Here is a 12,596-nt window from a genome sequence, read left to right as displayed (position 1 = left end):
GATTGTCCTGTAATAATGTACGTTTCCAGCAACATGTTGTCTTTCTTGATGATGTTTTACTTCTTGCTTCTGGTGCAGGGGATGCAAGCTCATTCAGGATTCTCACCTTCACTCCTCTGCTTTGGGTCCTTAACCCTAGGCCAGCTGATTCGGGGTTTGCTGCCAAGCTTGCTGGGGACCTCACATCGGGGTTTGATATTTATTTGATTTGTGATGGGTCTTGGTCATCCCCCGATAACTCGGCAGATGTTGGTTAGATTTTTCGTGATTATGACGCTCCTTTACTCCGTGGGGGAGGGGCACGTGCTTCCCGAGGGTCTTTTTTACACTGGTTAGCAGGAAAGGCTCGTGCACGAGGGTCTTTTTTTGGCTTTTTAAATTTTCGCTTGTGCTTTTCTTTTTTTGCTCTCACTGTCAAAAAAAAAAAAAATGGTACATTGATACTTACATCTATGACTACATTGCTTCTTTAAATATAAACCCCAAAATTAAATAAACTCAAAGGTTACATAAATAGTGTACATGTTAGACTATGAAATGAATCGTAACTAGGATGCTTCCCGACCCCCTGGTTATTGTATGGACCTTTTGATATAGACAATTGTACTAGAGTTTGTAATGTTTAGTTTACGCTAATTAAGTGCCTTTTTTACCAAAAAAAAAAAAAAATTGAATAAAAATTAAAAGTGTACAAAACCATAACATATTCAGACAAGTATAATTTTTGAGGGAAATATAGACACTAACTCGCATAAACAATGAACGATGATTGAATTGAGCTTTTCTCCAAATTTAGAGGCAAGGCCAGATTGTGAGGCTACTTTGAGTTCAAGCCAATCCTGAAAAAATGGTAACAGAAAGGCCAACGAAATTTAAGCAGAGTAGTAGACCAACAAGAAAATCGAAAGTGGGGATGTTGAGTATTTGGGTTTTTATACCTGATTTTGGGTAAACTTCCTATATTTTTCATCAGCAATTTCTTGACACCGAATATTAGACACCATGACCTGAAATTTTAAATTATTTGTACAATAACAATTACATTAATAAGTTCAACAAAAAGAATCAAATCTCGTTCACATTACTAGTTTAATTTGTTTAGCATTCATGATTACTTTGACTGCAGGAAGATTAAGGTCCTTGTTCTCCTTAATAGTTTTCCAAATATGTTGCATACTGAGAGGAAGAGATGAAGCTGGTACAACTTTATCACGGTCTTCGACAAATCCTCCGGGAGCTATTGAGTGTTTGATTTGTTGCCTCAAACTATCAACCTTGATATGCCCATTATTTACATGAACTCAATTAGACAGCTTTAATTAATAATTTTAATTAAGAAAATCAAAATACTGTACTCAACCAATAAATAATGCCACACCTTTTCTTTGAATTTCTTTGTTTCATGTTCATAGTGAGAAAGAGCAACGACTTTAATCTACAAGCAAGTCAAAGTTAATGTGTGAACAATGATACAAAAAGTCAATTTATAACACTTGATAAAAAAAAAATTAAAAAAGAAGAGTTGTATAAGTATCAAAGAAGAGTTGTATAATTATCGATCTTTTAGGAAAAATTAGAAATAATAATCCCAACTTTCATCAATTTTGCTATAATAATCCCAACTTTGGATTATTCTAGAATAATCCGAACTTTGGGAGTTATTCTTTTTCTACAATCCCTAACCGGTCAACAAAAGTCAATGACCTATTATATCAGGTCATTTGACACATGTCAAGTCCTAATTGGTCCAAATATTAAAAAAAAAAAAAAAAAACCAGCCAACCTCCCCTCCCCCCCCCCCCCAAAAAAAAAAAAAAAAAAAAAAAAAAAAAAAAGAGTAGTTGTATAAGTATCAAAGAAGAGTTGTATAATTTTTTTTTTTTTTTGACGGGAAGAGTTGTATAATTTAGCTAAATAAAATGAAAGGTTTTTGTTCAAAAAAAATAAATAAATAAAAAATGAAAGGTTTACTTACTTACCTCAAAAAGCTGACTTAAAGGAATATGTTCTTGGGTTGGTGCCTTGGAAACCGAATCCCATATCTTGCAAAATTTTTAAAAAATTATAAATAAATAATGTAAAATATAATGTCATACATTAGTAAATTTCTTTTTTTTTTTTTTTTCACATTACCTTTTGAATATTTTCTTCAATAACCGGTTTAATTGTTTCAAAAGGTGTCATCTGATATGAAAAGCCAAAAAAAAAAAAAAAATTGCTCAAAATTGCAAAGTTGTCAATAATACCTCAGCTCATATATATAATTAAATACACACTTGCGTTATATGTAAAAAGACAAACTCACCGTTGTCATATCACGTATTACAAAAATTAGAGTGATCCTACGAGCCTTGAACAATCGCCTCATGACCTTAACACCATCAAACGGCAAACGTAATGATTTTATCATGTTTAGAACCTTGAAAAACATTACTTAAGGAATACTCCATTCTAATTAAAGAACTACATACATAATTAATTAATAAAAATTTTGACAATTACCACCTTCTATTATGTCTATTTTAGCAATTACTACCTTGTATTTTTTTTTAAAAAAAAAATTACCACCTTTGTTGACCCTTATGAGGTTTTGATGATGATACTAAGAATTGAGCAAACTTCCTTTTAATAAGGATTTTCTAGTGTTGTGATGTTGGCAGGTTCAGTAAGCGTAGAGGGGTGAAGTAGGAACTGGAACAAAGAAACTTTAGAAGATCCATGAGGACAAGTAAAGAACAGAAGAAGAGTTTCAGCAATGGAACTTCCCGAAGTTTCTGACTAGGAACTTCAAACGGGTTGTAACGACCTGGTTCTGGTGTAATACTGGGGCAAGCCTCAATAATCAAGGATCAACGCAAAGATCAAGATATCAACCGAAGAAGATGGACTTCATAACTTATAGTTGTATAAAAGATAAGTTTGTTTTCGTAAGATGATGTAAACATATAAATGACTGTTATGCCTGGAACTTATTAGAAATCAGATAGAGCTTGGCAAACTAACTAATTCGTAAAAGATAAATATGAGTTTTATAAAAAAGTACTTAATTGATTTTATCTAAAATCAGGTTTAACTTGGTTTTATCTTTTTTTATAAAATCTTATCTTTTAACAAAAACGAATTTGATTAAATTTGGTTTTTATAAAAACGAATTTAAATCTGTTTGGACTCGGTTTTATAGAAGATAAGATCAGATTTGTGTTTGATCTATCTTGTTTGCGAAAACCCTAGTTTGAGAAGCTGAGGAACTCCTATAAATATATAAGTATTTCAGCTTAGCAAAGTGAGAGTTTTAAGCGTGAAAACCACTTAGTGCTTAAGAGTAAGTTTGCCAAAGGTTTAAGCTTTATCATTTTGATTTCGGGTTTCATGTGTAGCTTTCCATTTATGTGTTAGAGTGTGTCTTTGAGTTGTAATTGGTTTTGGGGTGAGATCGTGAATTCTCTTAAATTCACACAAGTGTATGAGTTTGAATTCTCTAAAATTCGAGTGAAGACTGTGAGTGCACAGAGAGTGAAAGGTACCTGAGAAGTGTCTTGGGTCACCTGGGAAGTGTCCTGGGTAAGGGGAGAAAAGGGTCCTGAGAAGTGTCTTAGGTCTGGTAGGAAGTGTCCTATCATAGAGTCAAGTGTCTGTGGTGGAACTTGCAAGCAAAGGTCTGTGTAATAGGTTGTACTAGGAGAGTTGCCTATTATAGTGAAATTTGTTTATAAGTCCCAATAGGGCCGAGGTTTTACTTCCAATTAGGCACTGGATGGTTTCCTCGTAAAACTTGATGTGTGCTTTAAGTTTTCTTTACGTTTTTATTGTTTAATTCCGCTTAAGTTCCTCGATTGGAACTTACTACTATTCACCCCCCCCTCTCGTAGTAGTTCATCTAAATTAACAACCTTCTATTTTCAAAAACATCAAAAGTTACCACCTTTTTGCCCTCCAATTATCACTTTCTGTAATGTCCATTTTAGCAATTACCACCTTCTACTTTTTTTTTGGAAAATTACCACCTTCTATTTTCAAAAACATCAAAAGTTACCACCTTAAGAGGCAGAGAAAGCACCTGAAACACAGTCTCTAGTAAAGGATTACATGCTGCATTTCTACGTCCAATGTCATTGTACCACCTAAATTTAAAGATTTAGATCAGTGGAAATAATCATGTATGTAATTAAGGAAATACAACAATAATAATAATAAAAGTAAGTATTTCACAAACTTACATGTTTATAAGCACTATATCGGAAACTGCAAGAGCAAAGAGAGCACTTTGTTTCTCAAAAGCAGTATCATCCTAGTAAATGCAAGAGAATGAGCATACTTGAGGAAAATAGGTTGTTACATGAATTTATGCCAAGAGCATCAAAGTGATTCAAAATCGATGAATGATACAACGGTGACGGCGATCCGGTTACCTCTCTTTCTTGACTGTCGGCACCCTCCACATCCATTGCTATAGTTAAGGGCTGCTCCATGCCATCACATGATCTTGCTAGCCAAATACCTTTGGTGGTCGCAGATCTGACAAGAAGAACAAACTTATATATTTTACTTTTTCGCTGTATATATAGGTACTTTACTATTATTGCTTATATGGGCATGAATCGCATGATTATATTACTAGTCAACAAACTCAGATTATACATGTACTCCCTCTGTCCCTTATTCACATGGGAAAAAAGTGGAAGGGGATGAGAATCGAGTTAGGAATGAGAAATGTGAGAGAAATAGGGAGAAAAGGAAAATAATGAGCCCAAAATGACGTCACGTGGTAATTGGGGGGCAAGAAGGTGGTAACTTTTGATGTTTTTAAAATTAGAAGGTACTAGTCAACAAACTCAGATTATATATGTACTCCCTCTGTCCCTTATTCACATGCTTATGTTTCTTTATTATGTTTTAAAGTTTTTTTTAAATTTTTTTTTAAAGTTTTTTTTAATTAAATATTTTTTTTAATAAATTAAATTATTAAATAATTAGATAATGGGACCCACTAACGGCAAAGTTGACAGAATGCTAACGGAAGTACTGATATCTATAGTTTAGTCATTTTTGAGGTGCCAATTTAAAATATAATTTTAGATGGGTAATAAAATTCAATTACTCCCATTTTCGAGGTACCAAAATCCAAATTTTCCTATTTTTAATTATATTTTACTAATTGTTAAAGCAATATTTTGAAAGTATATCCGTTGTGTGTATATATATATATATATATATATATATACATATATATATATATATATATATACATATATATATATATATATACATATATATATATATATATATATATACATATATATATACATATATAATATGTATATATATATATATACATATTATATATGTATGTATATATACATATTATATATGTATATATATATGTATATATATATATATATATATATGTATATATATATATATGTATATATGTATATATGTATATATATATATATATGTATATATATATACATATATATATATACATATATATACACATACATATACATATACATACACATATACATACATATATATACATACATACATATATACCACTACTAGAAATAGGCCTATTTCCGACGGATTGATTCCGACGGATACCTAATTCCGTCGGAAACATAGGAAATTACGACGGATTTTTATTCCGTCGGACATTTACGACGAATTATTAGGATCCGTTGGAAATCCGTCGGAGATTTCCGACGTAAAATAAATCCGTCGGAATATATAAGCTTTCCGACGGAAAATTCCGTCGGAAATGTAATTTTCCGACGGAATTAAAGTCCGTCGGAAATTTCCGATGGAATATTCCGTCGGAAAATATTTTTTAAAAAAAAATTCAAACTCTAAAAGCAGCCCTCCTTTTATTTCACCCCTTAGCCGTTTTATTTCACTTCCCCCTTTTCATTCTCTCTCCTTTCTTTTGCTGTTTCTCTCTCATCTATGGCTTCCTCATCTTCTCCCCCTTCTTTCTCACCCACGACCCTCTCCTTCGTGTACTTCCTCTCCTTCGTTCTTCCTCTACGAGCCTCTCCTTCGTACTTCCTCTCCGACCCTACGTCCTCTCCTTCGTATTTTTGATTTTATACGGTTTTAAGGTTAAATTCGACAATCAAAACTCTAGATCTAGAGTTTTTATTGTCGAATTAAGCCTTATTAACCAAAATTTGGTGAAATTCGAAGCTAATTTCATAATTAAAGGTATGCTTTGATGTTTTTAATGTTCTTTCTTTTGTTTGTTTTTTTTTTTTTTGAAATTTGGTGGTTCTGGTGGCTCGTTGGTGGTTTTAGGGTCAGTTTAAGGGTGGGTCGAGGGAGGTGGTGGTGGGTGCCGCCAAGGCTAAGGTTAGGGTTAGGGTTTGGGTGGTGAGAGAAGGTTCGTTTAGGTCTGGGTTAGGTGTTTGGGTGTTTTAGGTCGGGTCTGGGTTTGGGGGGTTTGGATCTGTGTTTGGGTCTGGGTAAGTCGGGTCTGGGTTAGGGGTTTGGGTCCGGGTAACTCGGGTCTGGGTTAGGGGTTTGGGTCTGGGTAAGTCGGGTCTGGGTTAGGGGTTTGGGTCTAGCTTAGGTTTGGTTTTGTGGTGTGGGTTAATTTAGTGGGTGGCGGTGGTGGTGGGTTGTAGTGGCGGTGGTGGCGGGTTGTAGTGGCGGTGGTGGCAGTGGGTTAGGGTTTGAGAAGGTTGGTTTGGTTGGGGTTGACAGCCTTTGTGGGTGGTTGGAGGTGGTGATTCGTCGTGCCGGTGGTGGCACGGCGTATTTTTTTAATTTCCCGAAAATAGTTTCCGACGGAATTCGCAGGTACCAGAAATTGTCTTCCGACAAAAAATTCCGTCGGAAACTCCGTCGGAATAGTGTTTCCGACGGCATTTTCGTCGGAAAAGGTGGTTTTTCCTACAACGGCTTTTCCGACAACTTTTTCCGACGGATTTTAAGGTGTTTTCGACGGAATTTTTCCGTCGGAAATGGGCCTTTTTCTAGTAGTGATACATACATACATACATACATACATACATACATATACATACATACATACATACATACATATATATACATACATACATACATATATATAAATACATAATATATATACATATACATATACATATACATATACATAAGTTGCAACATTTTGATTTTGAAATTATTTATATCCTTTCCTTTGACTAGTTTGATGATTGCTAAGCTAACATATAGATAGTTAAATTGTGGGATCTTGTTAGATTTGTCTCTATTTTAGTATCAAATGCTTATGATTTATAAGTATTGGTAATTAAATATATTAACAATTGAAATAATGTATTGACATGTATGAAAAAGAAAAGTGTTGCAAGTATTATAAAATGGAGAAAGTATATATTAGTATATCGATTGTATAGAGATGAATTGAAAAAGACTTCAACGATTATGTTCCATCTTGTTGAAGGTTAAAGGTTTTGATAATGATGAATATAAATCATCAAATTTCAACTAATGAGAGTTCTCTAAGTGTTGTGATTAGAACAGGTCAAATCTAAATTAAGAAGACATGAAGAGGTTCCAAGGAAAGGTTAAAGAATATAGAAGGAGAGTTCTCTAACAAGAACTAATTGAGTTCCCTAATAGGAACTTGAAAATAGCAAGTTAAGAACTTCAATTTGGCCTGCGTTAGAGGCAGCAAGTTTCACAAGAACTTGGCCTACAAAGTTCCAGTTGAGAACTAGAAGTAAAGTGACAGCAGGACTTAGTCATGGATTGTGTGAAGCCCAAGTATGTTGGCTTACAAGATATTGGCGAAGCAGGTTTTTATCTCTTAGATTAGCTGTAAATATGATTGTTAAGTTTATGTGTGAAAATCTATTAGAAACGTGACAAAAGGGCTTGGCAAGCTTAAAATAGGAAAGGTTAAAAAGATAAGTTTTTAAGAAAAGATTTTCTAAAGTGCTTTATTTCTTAAAAACTCAATGTCAAAAGATATTATCCTTTTCATTACTTATCTTTGATAAGTTTAACTTTTCTAAAATAGATTTTCTTTGAAATAGATTTACTTAAAACCATGTTTTGTGATTTTGGAAAAATAACTTAATTATCTTTTTAAAACCCTACTTTCTATATGAGCTAGTCTTATATAAATCGTAGTCATCACATTTCATATTTTTCAGTGAGTTTATGTATGAAGGAATCGTAGTGTGCATATTTGTGTAAGTTTGCCTAGTATATCACTTTGTCATGTTTGTTTCAGGCTTCATGCATAGCTTACCTTTCATATACTAGGGTCAATTTATTATATCAGTTGGGTTATTGGATGTGTGTGTGTGTGTATGTGTGTGTGTGTGTGTGTGTGTGAGTGAGTGAGAGAGAGATTTACTTCTTTGCATACTGAGTCGTAGGCTTCTAGGTTAAAGCTGAGAGTTAGAGTTCTCAAGGAGTACGAGTAAATCTTACTTAGGACTTAGGTTAGGTAGATTAGGGACCTACTGTGTAGCAAATTCAGTCTGAAACTTGTGAGTAAAGGTCTGAGTATAATAATATAAGTTGTAACTTGTGTGTTTACCCTATATTATATATAGTAGATTGATTTGGTTCTGGAAATCCGTAAGAGAGTCGAGGTTTTACTTCTAGTTGGACCTTGAAAGGTATCCTCGTAAAACTTTGTGTGCATTGCAAGTTCCTTTACCTTCTGTTTTACATTCCGCAAAATAAGTCATTAGGAACTCACATACAATTCGATCACCCGCTTCTTGTAGTGTTCGTCTCAACTAATAATTGGTATCTTGTTCGTATTAACTAAGCTAACATATAGATAGTTATAATGTGGGATCTTGTTAGATTTGTCTCTATTTTAGTATCAAATGATTATGATTTATAAGTATTGGTAATTAAATATATTAATAATTGAAATATTGCATTGACAACTATGAAAAAGAAATGTGTTGCAAGTACTATAAAATGAAGGAAGTATATATTAGTATGTAGATTGTGTCGAGATGAATTGAACAAGGCTTCAACGATTATGTTTCAACTAATTTAATTTTTATTCACAAAAACCAATTAAAAGCAAGTATTGTTTGTAAAAAGTGAAAACCATCAAACGTCAGCCAAGGAATGTACTTTGTATTCTCATCTTGCTAGTACTTGTAGTAAGGGACTGTTCTGATTGACTGAAATGAGCTAAACTGAACTGAACTGAAATTATTAAAGCTGAACAGAATTGAATTGAACTGAACTTAATATTTTATGAAAGAAGAAAATTAAGATAAGAACTGAACTGAATTGAATTGAATTGATTGGAGCTGAACTGAATTGAATTGAAAATAAGCTGAAGAGAACAGACCCTAAGTTAAGACACAATAAAGTATTTTCTAAGCTTTATACGAAGTATTTAGCTTTCAATTTACGGACTTTTTTCACTTTATTACCCGAAAACAGCATGAGCTTTTAATAGCTAACCTTCCTTTACGCGCATCCATCTCCTTGAAGTTGGTTCCAAATAAATGGTTCAATAGTGTACTTTTCCCTACAATACCAAACACAAGTTACAGTTAGCAAGGTACTTGTGATCGAGGAATTCCTAGTTTATCACTCAGATAAACATATTTTGTTTGTCAAATGCCAAAATTGTAAATAAATCAACAACTTTGTCAACTCAACATGATATAGCTGTAAATAAATCAACAATTGTAGGTCTCATATTTGATAAAAAGTTGTTAATTTATTTACATTTTAACCATTTGATAAACATATTTTGTTGATCAAGAAGATAAATTTGTATTTTCTCCTAAATATCCAATAAAAAAGAGACAGACAATGGACAAAATTTATTGAATTTTGTAAAAATTTTGTATTCAAAATGGTCGTTATAATAAGCACAAAAAATGCTTCATAAAAAATACTCCGTAAATGCAAATATATAAGCTAGTACAGTAATAAAAACAAAAAACGTACCACTGTTTTGTGGGCCGAAAATGGAGACTATTACATATGACCGCCCGCATGTTGCCCAGTTCACTTCTTTTCCAAAACTTTCGATTCCATTCACATTGAATGTACCATCTCCACCGATTAGCTCTATTATAATTTCAACATTTATACCAAATTGTGTTTCACTATCTTTAATTAACGTCTAACATAGAATGTCTTATATCTAGTAGTAGTATGAAATTTTTTATACGAAGTAGCATATTGAGGCGGGCAAATATAAAGCATTAACAAAGTTGTGGAAAATTGGTATTACGGAGCAACAAATAAAAATCTCAATTTTAACCTTTGTCTTTTTTGTACTCCCAACTATGTGGTGGTGCATTTCTTAAAACAGACTACTTTAACACGTGTTGATCTGTAAGTGGTCCAAAATAAACAAAAAATTAAACTAAATTAAAACTAATCTATACCCTCCTATCCAGCCCCAAGCCCCCAACACCATTCCTCCACCATGTTACCCCAAAAATCCAACCCTCCACCATGAAAACTCCCCGATCGCCCTAAATCCCCCAACTCAAAACTACCCTAACAAACCACCATCTTGAAACCAACCCAAGCCCCCTGCACCATCAAAACCAGCGGGTGCTTGGTTTAGGAAAGAGAGAGAGATAGAAATTCCTACTACAAATAAGGGGAGGGTGATTTTCGAGGTGGGGAAAGTGAAGGGGTGATTTTATGTGGGGCTGGGATGGAGGGATTGAGTATTGGAAATAGGGAGGGATCTATTTTAATTTTTTGGACCAATAAATGTACAACACATGACATTTACAAATTAACATTCTTATGTAGTAATTGCAGTTCATCTAGGTTTATAGAAAGAAAACGCATCCCTAAAATTGTAAATATAGCAAAAAAAAAAAAAAAAAAAAAAAAAAAGTCAAACAACCTGATCACGTACGATCCCATCTAAATATAATCCAATTGGGAGTCTAATTAATCACATAGTTAAGCATGCAAGAAAACAAGTACTTATGAGAATATATTACAAGAAAACAGTAAAGATAAGAGTAAAGATCAACATACGACAAGTGGCTGTAGTTGAGTTGTTCATGGCTTCCTCCTTAAACAATTCAGAAAAACTCTAAGAATGAAGAGAGAGATAAATACAATGCTCTCTATAAACTTGATCAAAGAGAGTGGATAATGGAGGGTTGGAGGAGATCGACTCCTCACTATAATTGACCAAGTCAATGATGATGCAGTCGTCGCAAACTCGCAAGTCTTTTACTACTTATGTCGACTAGTATCACCATACTACAAAATTATGCGTCTTCTTATGTGCGTATCATCCATGTCGTTTGCACCAAGGGGCCTTGCTTTGACGTTGTATCATGGTATCCATTAATTCTAATCTAGTAGGGCCGTCGTATCCCTTTTTTTTTTTTTTTTTTTCCGTATGCTTAACAATAATAATGTTAATAATGGTAATAATAATCTAGTAGGGCCGTCATATCCCTTAACTTATTGACTGTTCAATAGTGAATATTGAATAAATGAATAGTAAGAGAGATTTGTTATGAAACATCTAGATATGGATGACTATTATCTCATGTATCATCAGGAATATTCTAGAATTTGAACTTATTCAATGATGGAACCCTAGATAAAATACATGTATATATATCCCATACTATATGGAATAATATACAGAACGTAACAAATTTCTCCCATCTCTCTATATTTTCTCTTCCATATTTAGCACGTTATCAGCACCAGCTCTAGCTAAAAATCAAGACCAAGGTTTAACCTTAGACAACGATCATTTGTTAAAGACCTTGAAAGGTACGCCTACAATGTTATTCCATCATATTATTGTAGATAAATAAATTAACTTATTTCTGGTATTCCATCAAATTATTGTAGGTAAATAAGTTTGCATATAAGAATTTCTTTCAAAAAAAAAAAAAAAAAAAAAAAGTTTACATATAAGAATAAGAATACATACCCATTAGTCAAAAAGAGTAATTCAATCGCAATCATATTTGATTAGAGTAATATACTATATATTATGTACGTAGTATTATGCGCATAGTTGTTTAATATAAGGCGTCATTTATGATGTAAGATAGAGTTGAATTGTACAGATTAGATTTAGTTCTTGATAGTTGTGCTCTCGACAAATACAAGTTCATGCCCCAGATTTGCGAAATTCGTTTATCTAATGGCATGAACCGTAAATACCAAGCAAATACAAGCCCCTTAATTAGTTCAACGAAATTGACAGCTCACCAACTACTCCGTTAACTTGCAAATTGGATGGCAACTTCACGCCAAGTTAACCCTTGTTAACTATGGTTGGTTACTATACAATATACTGTAGCAAATTTTGAAATCACCATGCAAAACATTATTGCCCTGAGCTATTATAGCGATTTCCCTTTGTAGCGATTTTCAACCTATAAGAGAATGGAAATGGTACTTCCCTTCGTAGCGATTTTCAAGCTATAGTATTCTGAGTTGATTTATATTGTAAGATGATTAAAGTTACTCAATATAAATTAAGGGATGAGTGGTAAACCGGCGGTAGCAATTAGCAAGTTTCAAGTAAGTTTAACTTCCTATCTCCTTTATTGAATATAATATGGTTTGATGTATAATAAGTTTATTTATGTAAAATTACTCGATTCAACTTGTAGGCAGAT

General features: G+C 33.2%; 1 protein-coding gene across 2 annotated transcripts; it reads right to left on the bottom strand.

Moving 5' to 3' along the window:
• Positions 1 to 11: 11 nt before the first annotated feature.
• Positions 12 to 11,081, bottom strand: LOC145622001 (protein ROOT HAIR DEFECTIVE 3 homolog 1-like). 2 transcript variants are annotated; one of them, XM_081676379.1, is made up of 14 exons: positions 10,978 to 11,081; positions 9,919 to 10,041; positions 9,424 to 9,490; positions 4,410 to 4,515; positions 4,218 to 4,288; positions 4,058 to 4,121; positions 2,306 to 2,371; positions 2,134 to 2,184; positions 1,980 to 2,042; positions 1,379 to 1,435; positions 1,116 to 1,274; positions 939 to 1,007; positions 748 to 839; positions 12 to 411 (listed from the first exon to the last, which is right to left on the bottom strand). In XM_081676379.1, exons 1-14 carry the CDS (start codon positions 11,003 to 11,005, stop codon positions 375 to 377), a joined length of 1,053 nt encoding a protein of 350 aa, XP_081532505.1. In that variant the 5' UTR covers positions 11,006 to 11,081; the 3' UTR covers positions 12 to 374. The 2 variants fall into 2 exon arrangements, with proteins under 2 accessions (XP_081532505.1, XP_081532504.1); XM_081676378.1 differs by having other exon boundaries at positions 12 to 839.
• Between the last annotated feature and the right edge of the window lie 1,515 nt (positions 11,082 to 12,596).

This window comes from Chenopodium album, unplaced genomic scaffold, assembly GCF_948465745.1.
Source record: "Chenopodium album unplaced genomic scaffold, dcCheAlbu1.1 scaffold_36, whole genome shotgun sequence".
Classification (NCBI taxonomy): Eukaryota; Viridiplantae; Streptophyta; class Magnoliopsida; order Caryophyllales; family Amaranthaceae; genus Chenopodium; species Chenopodium album.
The sequence above is the reverse complement of the archived record's forward strand: the minus strand, read 5'-3'. Positions and strand labels throughout refer to the sequence as shown.

What these genes read in the sequence shown, in the direction of transcription:
- LOC145622001 (XM_081676378.1), bottom strand. Translation starts at nt 11,005, where the DNA reads ATGAACAACTCAACTACAGCCACTTGTC. An exon ending in CCGACAGTCAAGAAAGAGAG is followed by an intron (nt 4,289 to 4,409) that starts GTAACCGGATCG and finishes TGCATTTACTAG; the next exon opens with GATGATACTGCTTTTGAGAA. An exon ending in CTTTAAGTCAGCTTTTTGAG is followed by an intron (nt 1,436 to 1,979) that starts GTAAGTAAGTAA and finishes ACTTGCTTGTAG; the next exon opens with ATTAAAGTCGTTGCTCTTTC.